Source organism: Ahaetulla prasina, chromosome 2 (genome assembly GCF_028640845.1).
Source record: "Ahaetulla prasina isolate Xishuangbanna chromosome 2, ASM2864084v1, whole genome shotgun sequence".
NCBI classification, from domain to species: Eukaryota; Metazoa; Chordata; class Lepidosauria; order Squamata; family Colubridae; genus Ahaetulla; species Ahaetulla prasina.
This window is the reverse complement of record NC_080540.1, coordinates 118,864,159-118,878,463: the sequence shown is the minus strand read 5'-3', so window position 1 is coordinate 118,878,463 and position 14,305 is coordinate 118,864,159. Positions and strand designations below refer to the sequence as shown.

Sequence of the window (14,305 nt, the reverse complement as noted above, 5' to 3'; positions counted from 1 at the left end):
CTGTATTCATAATCATGTTTATACTTATACATGCTTGACAAATAAAATAAAATAAAATAAATAAATAAATAAACATTTTCACAATCTTTCCAAACTAGGAAATTCAAAGGACCAGAGCAAACATGACTGAGAAACCAAAGGATTAGGACTGAATGAAGTTTTAAAGTTTTGCTTACAGATAAAAATGAAATATAGAAAGCAGGGATCATTAATTGTATTTTAAGAGAAAGTGATAAGTTACTAAAAGGGTTATAGTTGTGAAGGGGGAGGTAAATTATATATTTTTCCTTTTTCTTTACTGCATTTTTCTTTTTCTTTCATTTTTCTTTTTTTCTGCATATTTTTTCGTTCTTTTCTGCATTTATTCTGTCATTCCTCTTTAGTTTCTATTGGTTACCTTTTAAATCAAATGTTCAATAAGATTATAAAAAATCAAAATGCTACAATATTTAATTCAAGACATAAATTCCTCCAATAATTTTTTGAAATTATTCTCCTCACATACAAATATGACATGCAGAATATTTTCAGGCATAATGTCTGAAACAGGATTAGTAGGTTCTTTTCCTTCTGTGTGTTCAACTTGTGGTTGAAGGGGAAATGTGCCCACATCCTGAAATTTTAGTGAAATTTTTTTTCAGTCAAATAATGAATAGCTACATAATATACTGTATGGCCATAGAGTGCAACCTTTTTTGTATCTGCATAAATTAAATTTGATTTACATTTTCTTGTTCTTTGGGTATCAAATGTCCTTATAATGGACCCACTTGCAAAATTTTTCAGCACAGCTACAAAAGGCCAGCTAGAGTAACACTTCTATAACTGAAGCATTTCTGGTCAGCCTGTTTAGTATCTTCTGGTGTCAAAGCAGGTTTTAGCTAACTTCTGATTCTAACAAGGGATTCCATCTAGCAAAAGCAGGGACAAACTGATTAAAATGGACTAGCTCTGGTTGAAGCTACTTCATGGCTTACTTACAAAAGAGCCCTTTAATAGTTTGCTAAGACATTAATAGACCAGGCCCTCAGCGCAACCCTGAAAACAAATCCTGGAATTCTGAAAAAGAAGAGGAAGAGTATCTTCTCCGTGTTGAGGCCTTGTGAAGGACCTCCAAATGATCATTTAGATCAGGGGTCTCCAACTTTGGTCCCTTTAAGACTTGTGGACTTCAACTCCCAGCCAGCAAAGCTGGCTGAAGAACTCTGGGAGTTGAAGTCCACAACTTTTAAAGGGACCAAGGTTGGAGACCCCTGATTTAGATCAATTCCAAAAACTTCTGTTATATGCTGATAAGTTACAATTGGGAAATTGCTTTGCAAGCTGTGGGGAAAGAGGACAGAAACTGCTGTGTTGGCCCAAATCATTCAGTACAGCCAGTTTTTCATATTTTGAAACATGTTCTCTCCCATCCTATAACCCCCGTCCCTTGTTTTAACAGCAGCCCCTGTTGCAATAATGGAGTTGAGCAGCCAGGGTTGGGTCTGTGGTTTCTAAAAGAACATACCATCTGTACAATTGATTCATCCATTTGTTGTTTTTCCTGATACTGAAGAATTTATTTGTGAAATATGCTTCTCTTGTGCTTGTTGCTCATTGACATCACTGTTATCACCTGGATATTCCTATTCTAAAACTGAATATAATACAACTTAGCCCCAGCATATATAAAAGATGTTCTGCGCTGGAGCTTATATTCCATTTTCTGATACAGTGTGATCTAGTTTTAATGGCCGATTCCAAATTCTAAAAATAAATGGCAGGGAAAATTATTTATCTACATTTTCCATACTACGTATGATTTTATAGCTATAATATAATGCTGCCCTTTGTTGAAAAAGTACTTTGGATACATAGAAACCAAAGGCTAGAGGAACTGAGAAAATCCATGTTTAATCAGAATGTAATCCCTTTGCAGAAAGGCCCAGCAACTGACCTCTCCTGGTGATCATGATGGATAAAGAGCTTAAAAAACTCCATCTAATAAAGTACGTGCCACCCAGGAACGCCCAGGTGGATGAAACACAACAGCCAAGTTAGGGTAAACTAAAACAACGATGTGCCAAACACCAGGGAAAAATGAAAGTATGACTGATGGGAAAATGTACCAAGAGTCAGAATGTGGACTTCCATGAACAAGAACTGTTCAAGAACAGCTATAAGCCTCTCAAAATTGTCTTCAGAATTGTAACAACATCTCATGACAACGGTTGATGAAAACCAAGTGTTGGCCAGAGTCCCAACACTTTCAGGCTATAAAATGGATGAAGGGGATTTCTGTACGTAAGATAGAAATTTAATAGGAGTCTATTAAATATATACAAGTGTACGTGTAGAGTGTAAGAGTGTCCCCATTCAAAGCTTGCTATTGTATTTTCTTTTTTTTTGGAAAAAAAATTCTTCACAATCTTTTCTACTCTGGGAAATCTCTCTGGAATCAAGAAGCTACAGCACAACATTTGGTAACTTCTGACTTCTTATTTACATCATTTCTATTTACGTTAGTTAGAAAAATCATGTGTTGTAACTTAGAAACGCATGAAAGAACATGAAGAGCAGGTGGCAGCCATGGCTAGGAGGGCTTTTGCTCAAATCTGTGTTGTGCATGTTATGCCCTTTTCCGGATAGGGAAGATATCTGCTCAGTCACTCAGGCCCTGGTCATCTCCCATTTGGACTACTACAATGTGCTTTACATGGGGCTATCTTTGAAAAGTATCCAAAAGCATCAGCTGCTGCAAAGTGCAGCTGCATGAGCTGTAGTGAGTGCCAGAAGGGCATATGTAACACTCCTGTTCCATGCTGCATTGGGTGCCAATTTGTTTCCAGGTCCAATTCAAGGTGATGGTTGTGACAACCTATAAAAGCTTAAATGGCATGGGTCAGGCCACCTATGAAACCAGTATGGTTCTATCACATCTGCCTATTGCACCTCGTCAGGCAGGAAAGGTATGTTGCAGATTCCCTCAGTTAAAGAACTCTGTCTGGTGGGGTCTAGGAGGAGAGCCTTCTTTGTCACTGCCCCTACCTTATCGAATATTCTCCTCCCAGATGTGAGGTGGGTTCCCCGCCCTCCTGGCCTTCCGAAAAGAGTTAAGTAATGGCTCTGCGGCCTTGCATGGGGACCCCAAAGGAGCATGCAATTGTGGAGTTGGTTGGTGCCACCCCAGCCTTCCCCTTGCTTTGGTGAACTAGTTTTTAACAGGGTTTAATTATTCTTGCCTCCATATTTTTTTAAAATTAATTCTAAATTTTAACTAACATTTTAATTTTTATATACTGCTTTTATATTTTTGTTGCATACTGCCCAGAGTCCCTTTTTTGAGAGAGATGGGTGGTTCGGAAATGTGAAATATGAACAAACAAACCTGTATTCCAGCTTTGATTCAATAAACCTATGTAATTACTGTACTAAGCACTCTTGCTTTTTGTGAGTTGGCCCACTGGCAACCAGGATGTTGATCTTGATTTCTCTCTGTTTCCTCTTTCCCTCTTTCTAAACTAGATAAACTATCTCCATGCAGCCATCTTTTTCAATCCTTGAACACTCAGAATAATTTTTAAGTGTCCTATAATTGTCATCATCACCAGCCTTCTCCAAAAAAGTGAGCTCTTCCTCACAATTACAGCATGGTACTGCCTGACTGAGAGGTAGGGGCCTGAGTTGAAATCGGAGAAAATTCGGAGGTGAACTCTCTTGCCTCCAACTTGTCTAATTTCACTCCATCTCCAACACATGGGTACCTATCAATGGTTTATGTGGTGAAGCAAAAATGGCAGATCAATCAGGTCACAATTTTGGCCACTACTGTATGAATGAATGGAAATAAAGTAGCTCTCAGCTGATGACTACAATTTTCGCTGCTAAACAAAGGGGTTGTTAAATGAGTCAGGCCCAATTTTGACCTGTTGTAAAGCAAATTGCTATCGTTGTTAAGTGAATCACATGGTTTTTGAGGAGTTATGGCTTTCCCTACTGACTTTGCTGGTCGCAAATGTTGATCCCAGCATGCAGCATTCATCATAAATATATGCCGGTTGCCAAGCTCCTAAATGCTGATCATGTGGCCGCAGGGATGCTGCAGCAGTTGTAAGTTCAAGGACTGATCTTAAGTCAATTTTTTCAGTGTTGTTGTAACTTCAAACAGTTGTTAAATGAATGGTTGTAAGTTGAGGACTACCTGTATTGTTATTTTCAAGTCTAATCAGAGAAATAGAGTTTTTATTTTCAAATACATAAAATTGTTATCTTAGAGGAAATGTCCTAATCTTGCCAAGGCTATCCTGACAAGATTAGTCACTGGAGTTAACATGTTCTTGAGGACAGATTTGCAACAGATTTGTCTTGGGTAAATTCTTTAACTTTTGCTACTTCCTGCTCTGTGGCCTAATATTGAGCAAACCAGGACATTTCCCAAGTGCCTGGGAATACTTAAAAAAAATGTTCCTGCTGCAGACAAGAATGGTATATCAGGTAGGAAAGGGGTGGAGTGAAACCATTTTGAAACATTTAGACCAATCAGGATAAAAAGAATGGGCAACTCTATGCCATTTAAAGACGGGTAATTTGTTCAGGGCACAGAATCCTCCCTGTTAAAGGTAAGTTTATACTTTGTTTGGCAAGGGAAGGAGAGCATAAGAAAAGGAGGCTACTCTAAGGCCATAGAGTATCTTCAGTCCTGTATGTCTATCTGAGAATCCATCTCATAGAACGCCAAGGGGCTTCTGATTGCATTGCCAAATTACAGATTGTTTGTTTGTTGATCTGACTTCTCTTCATAGAAGATTAATTTGAGTAAATAAATGGATGAAATGCTGTTATCGCCAGTTAAAAACTCAGTAGAACTGTTGACCAAAGAACTGAAATATCTGTCATGGTTTATTTGGACTTTGCTACAGATTCATATTGAACATGACTAGAGAAATCATTTAATTTTTTTTGTAGGAATCTAGTGGTTAAACATTTTGTTATATTACCATATTGATAGACTACCTAGGAGTAATGTTTTCTGGCTCATTTATAGCAATAGAATATTAAAATGCAATAATTTTAAAAAGACAGCTAAAAACATTAAAATTCCAACCACAATATCTTAAAAGAACCCAGCATAACTACAATTTGGTGAACTAATAGTTCAGAGAAGTCAATATGCAAGAATTTTCACAGATATTTCACAAGCAATACTGTGTTAGAAAAACATAGATGGCTCTCCCTGAGGGGAAATTCCATCACTGGGCCCATAATAGTCAACATTCTTCCCTGTTGCAACTGCCTACATCTTATTGAAGATGAGCCTACAAAAATTTATATGACAATGATATGATTGTTCAAGCAGCTCGGATAAATAAGTAAATAAATAAGTAAATGATTTTTCCTCGTCCAATTTATAATTGATTTATTTAAGTGATCCGTGTCTCCTAGATCTTTTTCTCATCAATTAAATTGAATGAATCAAATTCATTCATGGATTTATAAATATTTTAGTAATTTGTCTCCATATATTGCATTGAATTAACATTTTCCTTAATCACAGACTATGGTAGGGATGATGGAGAGGATTATGGGTTTAATTGGGCAAAGGCAAAGAGTTCACCTTCCAGAGGTTTCCTACTCCCTTGCACCCCTTATAATGCCCCAAAGGTTGGGCGGGGGGGGGGAGAACCACTAAAACCTAGTGCTGTCTCCTGGAGATGATAACAGTTGGATATCCTGATGTTCTCCAGTTGATAAGCGAACTGAATTCCAGTCCCCAGGAAAATAACCGATTGTCCATCCTGTCAGCCTGACTTCTGACAGGAGTGTGTAAGAAAGGCACATGGTGGGGAAGTCTCTGCAAGAGTGGATTTTGGGTGTTACCACATGTGAATGTGGGTTGTAGCACTGATTCTTTGTTTATTTCATCCATTTATACATACAAACATACATATTACTTTCTAATATGTGTAGACATGCACAGACGTCTTTCTCTCTGAATGTTGGGTAAAGTAAGCAGGCCTGGGGAAGATATAGGAATAAGGGGGCTCTGAAAGTACCATGTCAGAGTGAATGATTACATTTTCTTCTCTGCAGGAAATTCTGCATCCCTAAGATGAAGAAACTCTTCATATTCCTACTGTTTACTGTGTTGCTTTCTGAAAAATATGCAAATACTCAGACATGTGAAGTTGATAGCGTGATTGAATTGAAGACTAAGAAACTAATTGATTCTGCAGGTATTTAGTGTTTAATTTTTAATTTTTTTAATTTATATCCTTTATTATTTTTTAAATAACTCAAGGTGGTAAACAAACCTAGTACTCCTTGGGCTCCAGTGACGTCACCCTCCTGCTGGGTGCTCTAACAGAGCACTCCGTGTTAGAAGATTGTAAAAGTCAGTGAAACAGAAAATAAATCACTGTTCACTGAGCTTAGCATAATCTCTGGGTGAAAGAGGTTATCAGAATTGTGGAAGAGTGGCAGGTCTGACAGGGGGTTTGCTCTCAAGAGCGAATTTTCCTGGATTTATGACCCCACCGAATTCCACTCCTTCCAACTTCAGCACGCCCCTGTTTTTATCAGGGAAAAGGAGAGGAATGTCGCTTCTGCTCTAGAGGACTTATTAAATTGATTGATATTCCAAGCAGACGGGAATTTCACAAGTGTTCGATCTTTGATGCAGAATCAGCACGGCAAGTACCGACTCCCTTTTTGAAACTTGAAACCTTTCTTTGTCTTTGATTAATTGACTTTTAAAATGGCGTCTAAAAGTGAAAGTAAAAATTTTTTAGTACGATGAAGCAGCGTTATTTGTGGATTGTTACAAACGGAGTTTTTTTATACTGAAAGGAGGGAAGGAGAGTTATTAAGTTTGAATTCCTGATTCTTTTGAAGACAGAATGGCAGCTAAACCTTTAAAGCCTTCTGGAAGAAGGGGATCTGAACCAAGTCTTGAGGAAATATTGAAAGAACAATTAAAACTTTCTGAAGATAGGCAAAAGAGATGATGGAGAATTTTAATGCAAAAATAAGAGAAGATATTCTTATGGCAGTTCAAGGACTGAGTAAAAAATTGAAGGATTGGAAGTGGAAATGCAACAGATCTCTCAGTCAAATAAGCATTTAGAAGACAAATGAAAGGTGTTCAGAAAAAGTGGATCAAAATGAAGATCAGGTTGTGATATTACAATATAAACTTATGGAAGGAGCTCTTAGAATTCGTGGTATGCAAGAAGAGCGTGAGAAGACTTAAGAAAAATTATATCAGAAGCATTGGCTGAATTTATTGAAGCGGACCCCAAGAGGTAGCTTACCAAATTGATAAAATATATAGAGTTAATTCTTGGATTGCAAGACAGAGAAAGCTTCCTCGGGACATTGTGGTTTATTTTGTGAAAAGGACTATGAGAAATCAAATTCTGCAAGTTTCATATCAGACAACTTTAAAAATTGGAGAACAGGAGTTGAAGGTGTTGAAAGAGATTCCTTCAAAGATGTTAAGAGACAGGAAGGAATTTGCTTTTTACACAAGAACTTAAAAACATCAGATTCAATTCAGATGGGAGGTGCCAGTTGGACTGACACTATTCTATCAAGGAAGGAGATATAGAATTGACACTGTTTTAAAGGCAAAGGATTTTCTTTCTACAGTTTTGAAAGTCGAAATAGAAGTGATAGAAAAACTTCAAGAGACTCAAGAAGGCGTGGTGACCCAAGAGCCTTTATTGCTGCCAGTATTAGAGGAACCACAAGAGCAAAGGGTGACAAGAGGAGCCCTTAAGCGTAAAGAAGAGCAACAGTCTCAAAGTAAAAGTCAGGATCCCATTATGGAAGCTGTGGGAGGAGCTAGACGGAAGATACCGGAGGAGGAGCTTCCGTTGTCTGCTTCAAAGCTTCAGGAGGCCAGTAATGGCAAATAGAATCTTGTCATGGAATGTTAATGGCTTGAATTCAGCTCAGAAAAGAAGGAAAATATTTCACTACTTGAAAAGGATTTGGTAAAGGATTGTATGATAAAATGGGCACAGAATATTCAGGAACCAATAATGTTGGAAACATGGGAGAAAATCTGGGTTAGAAATGTTAAGTTTACACAAGCACAGAATTTAAGGGAAAATTTTTATAAGATGTTTTATAGATGGCACTTAGATCCCAAAAAATTATCATGTATGTATCCTAATATCCAAGCGAAATGTTGGAGATGTGATTGTGATGATGCTACATATTTTCATATTTGGTGGACTTGCAAGAAAATTAAGGTCTTTTGGATAAGAATTTGGTGGATTATTCAAAATGTACTGAAGAAGAAGATAAAGTTCCTGCCACAATTTTTCCTTTTGGGAATTATAACGGATTGTACAGGGATTGAGACTAAATTGATTTTGAACTTAATAACAGCAGCAAGACTATTGATTGGACAATACTGGAAGAAAGAAGAGATACCTACAATAGAAGAATGGATATTGAAAGTTATTAATTTGGCTGAGATGGCTAAAATCTCAGCATTTTTAAAAGACAATACGCAGGAAAGATATTTAATTGAATGGAAAAATGGATTGATTATCTACAAAACAGATATCAGATTAAGAAATATCAGATTGCCTTTGAATAATTAGAAAGTTATTTTATGTAATGGGAGGTTGGGAGATGAAAAGCTTTGGATGTGGTTATTTGGATTGGAAGGGAAAATTTTATTCTATGTTTGGTTTATGTATAACTTTACCTTGTGATTGACCCGGGAAGCCGGGGGGTGGGGGAGGGAGGGGGGTGTTTTGTTTTTGTTTTTTTGGGAGGGAGGGGGAAAAAAGGGGGAAAAATGTTTTTGTTTTTTTAAAACTCTTTCAATAAAAAAAAAACAAAAAAAAAACCTAGTACTCCTTTTTGCTCCTATTTCCCCCACAACAACAATCCTGTGGCTTGAGTTGGCTGAGAGAGAGACTCGCCCAAAATCACCCATCTGGCTTCCATATTTATGCAGGATTGAAACTCCCAGTTTCCTGGTTTCTACTTTTGTTTATCAAATTTTTACTCCACGTCACACTTGCATGCCTTTGGCCAGTTTACCGAATAAATAATAGAACGATATAAAACCTATATATAGGTAAAAGCAAGTTAAAAAGCAGATTAAAGCTAATTTGAAAGGGACAATTACAAAGTAAAAAAGGCAGCACCTTCAGTCCCCCAACTACCCCCAGGGTTGTATAGCACTCTCAGACCTGCAATTAAGTTGGCAAAGCCAGTTCTTAATGTTATTCCAGAAGGCCAAGAGAGCCTCTGGGGATAAGCTAATCCATGGGACCGGGACAACACTAGAGAGGCCTCTCTTCCTGGACCTCACCAGTCAAAGTTCTTTAATCAAAAAGGATACATGACATGCCTTGCCATGTAGGACAGTTGGATGAATTTCAGAGATGTTCCTCAGATAACCTGTTCTATGCCTTAATCACTAGAACAAATGGTCTACTTCTGGACAAAGATTTATTACACACATCAGTTGCCTTAGAAATGAGTCATACATTTCAGATCTCCTGTCTAACCCAGAGCAATAAATAATAAAAAAGGGAGGGAAAGTAACATTCTAGGTATATTGAATTTGCTCATGTGGTTAATGATTTTCTTTGATTTTAGATGGGAGTACAGGCTGACTTTTAAAAAGTCCTATATAATTTTAACACTTGGTGACCCCACATCATTGAAACCAGAAGCAATGAAATGCGGAGTGTCAAAGAGCAAATCCCCACAGCCTCCTTGTCCTAGTATCAGGATGGTTCACTAACCATTTCCAGAAGATGGGTCCACAAGCCACAGCCTATGTCTCCATTGTTCCACTGTAGCTGATACAGCCAGAGGATGCTTTAAATGTGGTGCTTTTCCTCCTTTCCTCTCCTCAGATGCTTCATGGAGGCAACATAGGGTGTGTTGCTGTGCATGGGAGAGGCCACCTGAAGCAGTCTGTTCTCTGTTGGCACCTGGGTGGTTCCAAATTGGTTTTGCTGATTTTTTGAGGGACCAGCCTTTTCCACCTTGAAAGTTTTCACTGATTTGATAAAGTGGATGCTATGCCAATCTTTTAGCTACTCTTCTATATATTTTAATTTGCAATAGATCTGTTTTTATTTTTTTTAAAAAAGAAACTCATTTTGCATACCTCCCCCCTCCAATATGATCCAATCCAATGGAAAGACAATTTATTTATTTATTTATTTATTCATACTTTTATACCGCCCTATCTCCCTAGGGACTCAGGGCGGTGTACAGCCATATAAAAAACACATAAATATATTTCAATAACTTATGTGTCTAACAATTGCTAAACATAGTCGCACAAGAAGAAAACAAATGCAGAGCAACTCATCACCTTAAATTATAGGACAGGTACGGATTCCTGAATGCATATTTATCAGACTTGGAGGTCTTTAAATTCCATTCATATACGATTGCTGCAGAGCTGTTATGAGAACATTTATTCCGAATTTCATCTCACTTATTCAGAAAGCTTTATTCCCAGGTTATAATGTGCATGATTTGATAATAAACATTTATTCTGACAGTCAGAGTAGAGCATTGTATTGGGGATGTAAAATAAGTCATACTGTATGTTGCAGCAATACCTGCTTTAAGCATGACATCATAAATAATTAAACAAAAAATGCATTGCACTGGGCCATATATTCTGTATTCAACTATCTCTGTATATAGATGAGTTGTTATTAGTAGGCAATTATTTTAAAATTTGCCTTTGAATGTATGGTAATTTCCTTTTCTCTCTCTCTCTCTCTCTTGACTTTATCCATCCACATCCTCAGTCACTTTCCTTTGTAATAATATAGAAGAACAGAAAGTGAAATAGGTCACATTCTTTTCAAACTGCAGAAGAGATCGGAAATAATAGCAATTATCTTTCTGAGTTACATGTAGGTACAGTAAAAACATCTTCTATTTTTTGAACATACAAAGTGTAAACAATGGAATATTCATGAGACTGGTTACCATGCTATACCCAATAAGTCTAAAAAACTCTGATTTCACACAGGGATAGCCTAGGATTTCTGAAAGACAAATAATTACCTATCAACCTGAATCTTTCCATTTTATTCAGAAAACCCTTAGCATAAAGGATTAATTCATCTCAGTTATCAGTCTTCCTTTCCTTTCCTTTCCTTTCCTTTCCTTTCCTTTCCTTTCCTTTCCTTTCCTTTCCTTTCCTTTCCTTTCCTTTCCTTTCCTCTCTTCATTTATCCTCTCAAGACTAGCCTGGAATCTTCCCAATATTCAGTCTTAAAGTTGCCATGGTTGGATACCCTTGGCCTATGAGTAGAGGAGAACATGGCAGTTTAAAAAATTGTGCTTATAGGAAGGAACCATGTCACCCATGCCCAAATAGAGCCTCTAACTAGATATAGATCCTGAGAAATGTTTTTCCTGTAATCTCTCATCTGCTCAAAACTATCTAGTTTCTCGTCACACAATAGTTTTTGTTCATAACTCTCCTATAGGCACAATAAAAATATTTATCTTACTCTTTTTTTGAGGACCTTCAGATTTCATCTCTTCTCCCTTATCCATTATAACACATTCTAATTTGATGATGAAGTGGTAATTGTTTTCTGTACGTGAATATGCAGACTATATCTCTGCTTGCTTGAGAATGAAAGCAAAAGTATGAGAGCAAAGCAAAAGAGAGCAAAAGAAATGATTGCAAAAGAGAAAAAAAGAATCCTGTTTGAATAAGGATGCATGTGTTAATAACAATTACTGGTTTCATTCTCCAGTGTCTTCCTTCCTGTCAAGGATCCAGATGGCTTGCCAAGATGTGCTTGGTCAAGGTGCTTTTGCCACTTGTCCATCAGGTGAGAATTAATAACTTGTGGAAGATCAGGAGCTAAGAGAAGAGGATTAGGTGAAAAAAAAATACCTCTCTATCAAACCCCTTTCGCTGACATCTGCCTGCCTTCTGTATGCATGGATACAAAAGGCAAACTAAGCTAGACTGTTGAAGGAATCTACATAGCTTGGTATTTATATCACAATTTTTCCAAACACTCAAATAACGTGACACAGATCTGTATAACTTCATCTTTTCTAACTCTCTTTTCATTTCCTTTTTTCTTCCTAGGTTTTATACCCACTTCATGTGCCTGTGGAATGGGTTGTGGATCTTGGGATGTTCGTCAAAATTCAGTTTGTCACTGTCAATGTGCCCGTATTGACTGGACTTCAGCTCGGTGCTGCAAAATCTTTCTTACCTGATGCTGCTTTGATGGCAGGCTGGCTCGAGTTTCTGTGCTCAATAAAAGTATGAATCAATAATTCTATGAATTGTTCTCTACTTGAATTTCCACCCAGTGTGCAGCCAGAATCTGATAAATGGGTAACTATTGAATTTTATGTGTATATGTATCTGTGTTTGTGTGTCTGTGTTTGTGTCTCTCTGGCCCCAAATTGGAAGCAAGTGCTGGTTACTTTATCCTGTTGCAACCCTCTTAAGTATAGAATGACAAAAGTCAGTTTTGGCTCCTAAAATGTTTTCCCCATATTCTTATTGTAGCTGAAAAAGGAAATTATCACAGAGGTTTGCTTAAAAAAATGCAAAACTGTGTCACAGCTCACATGCACATATCAAACTTCATCTTGAGAATTGTTTTCGTGTTCATATTTGCTTACAGGTAACCCAAATCAAGATGGAGTCTTTTTCCCAAATGCTGTTTGCCTATAATTTCCCTATTTTCTTTACAGCATTTCCCTCTGTATAACAGTGATGTACTGTTGCCTCACTGAGGGTTTGGAACATTTTGTGTGTGGCTGTTATGTATGCAGACAGTTCATCAGATAATCCAAAACAACCACTTCTAAAACAGAGAAAAAAACCTCTACACGAACTTCCTATCCATAAATAGGGCCCAAATTAATTATCCATGCATCCTTTGGTATGTCTATAGAGGGACATGTCACTTTTTCTCACTTGGGATTCTTGTACACTTTTAGCATAATGTGTAAAGTAACGAGTTCAAGTATAAAATGCTACCTGAGAGAAGTATGTCATCTTATTAGATGAAATGGTATTTTTATAATTTATGCTAAATGCCTTTAGAAGCAGGGACACACGTGAAAGATCCTATTCCTTTTGAGCAAGTGCCTGCAGGATGGTGCACTGTAAGTGCAAGAACTGGTCATGTCACTTTTTTCAGCACTATCATAACTTTGAATCGTTAAACTAATTATCTTTTTAAAAATAAATCTTATTAATTTTCTATTAATTACATTTCTTTAGTGCTTAAGAAACATCGTGTTGCTTTGGTATTTAAATTGCTTAACAATACAAATTCACTTCTTACTCTCCACCCCTTTTTTCCAGCCACTGGTAAAATAAGTTCCATGTTTGATAATATTCTGTGCCTTCTTTCTGTTTGATTTTCAATGTAAGTCTATCCATTTCTGCACTATCTAATATCTTCTTAATTATCTCTTCATCTTGCGGTATGTCTTCATTTTTCCAATATTGTGCGAAAATAATCCTCGCTGCTGTTAAGACATGTAATACTAAATACAAACTTTTCTTATCATTTTTTTCTGATATCATCCCTAATAAAAACAGTTCAGATTTAAAATCTACATGTTTTCCTATTATCTTTTTAGCCATCTATGTATTTTAGCCCATTTCCTGGCCGTCCAACACAGAACCCCAGTCACACCGCAGAAGCCCTGCCGAATTACTAATGGGACGAAACTCAGGTGCCCACTAGACCGTTTAAATCCAACTATACACCAGAGGGATACAAGGGGACTCGAAAAGACAAGAGGAATGGATATAGGCGACGGGTATGGGCACACAACTATGGTGAGGCCCAACCTGGGTAGCAGGAAAATTCTAAACATAACAGGTCCCAAATCATACTTGGTAGAATTAACAGATGGCCGAGTATGGAGGCGACATATAGACCAATTGAGAAAGCGGTTGGCGACAACCCGAGTCAGACGAGACAGGCCCTGAATATTCTATGTTTGAACCAACAGCTGAATCAAACCCGGGAAAATCGCAGGACTTAACTGAATTCCCGGAGGTCCAGCGACGCCCACAGGTTCCTGTAGAAAACAGCAGGGACGATTCGGCAAGTAATCCAGGGCCGGATGGCCTAGAGGAGGAGCCGAGAGGAGCAAACAGCCCCTCCGGTCAACTCAACCCGCTCCCAGAGACTGTACTGCGCAGGTCCGAAAGAGTCAGGAGACGCCCAGTCTATTTACGTGATTACGTCGAAAAGTAATATGTAAATATAATGTAAATATATAGGTAAAGTGTTTTCTGGGAGGGAAGGAGTGTAATGTATCTTTA

The 14,305-nt window shown here is 37.6% G+C and overlaps 1 protein-coding gene across 1 annotated transcript; it reads left to right on the top strand.

Moving 5' to 3' along the window:
- The first annotated feature begins 4,554 nt into the window (after positions 1–4,554).
- Positions 4,555–12,489, top strand: LOC131191432 (resistin-like). The gene is made up of 4 exons (XM_058169562.1): positions 4,555–4,598; positions 6,070–6,212; positions 11,748–11,825; positions 12,092–12,489. The coding sequence occupies exons 2-4, from the start codon at positions 6,089–6,091 to the stop codon at positions 12,223–12,225; spliced, it is 336 nt and encodes a 111-aa protein (XP_058025545.1). The 5' UTR covers positions 4,555–4,598; positions 6,070–6,088; the 3' UTR covers positions 12,226–12,489.
- Positions 12,490–14,305: the final 1,816 nt, after the last annotated feature.

What these genes read in the sequence shown, in the direction of transcription:
- LOC131191432 (XM_058169562.1), top strand. Translation starts at nt 6,089, where the DNA reads ATGAAGAAACTCTTCATATTCCTACTGTTTACTGTGTTGCTTTCTGAA. An exon ending in GAAACTAATTGATTCTGCAG is followed by an intron (nt 6,213 to 11,747) that starts GTATTTAGTGTT and finishes TTCATTCTCCAG; the next exon opens with TGTCTTCCTTCCTGTCAAGG. An exon ending in TTTTGCCACTTGTCCATCAG is followed by an intron (nt 11,826 to 12,091) that starts GTGAGAATTAAT and finishes TTTTCTTCCTAG; the next exon opens with GTTTTATACCCACTTCATGT.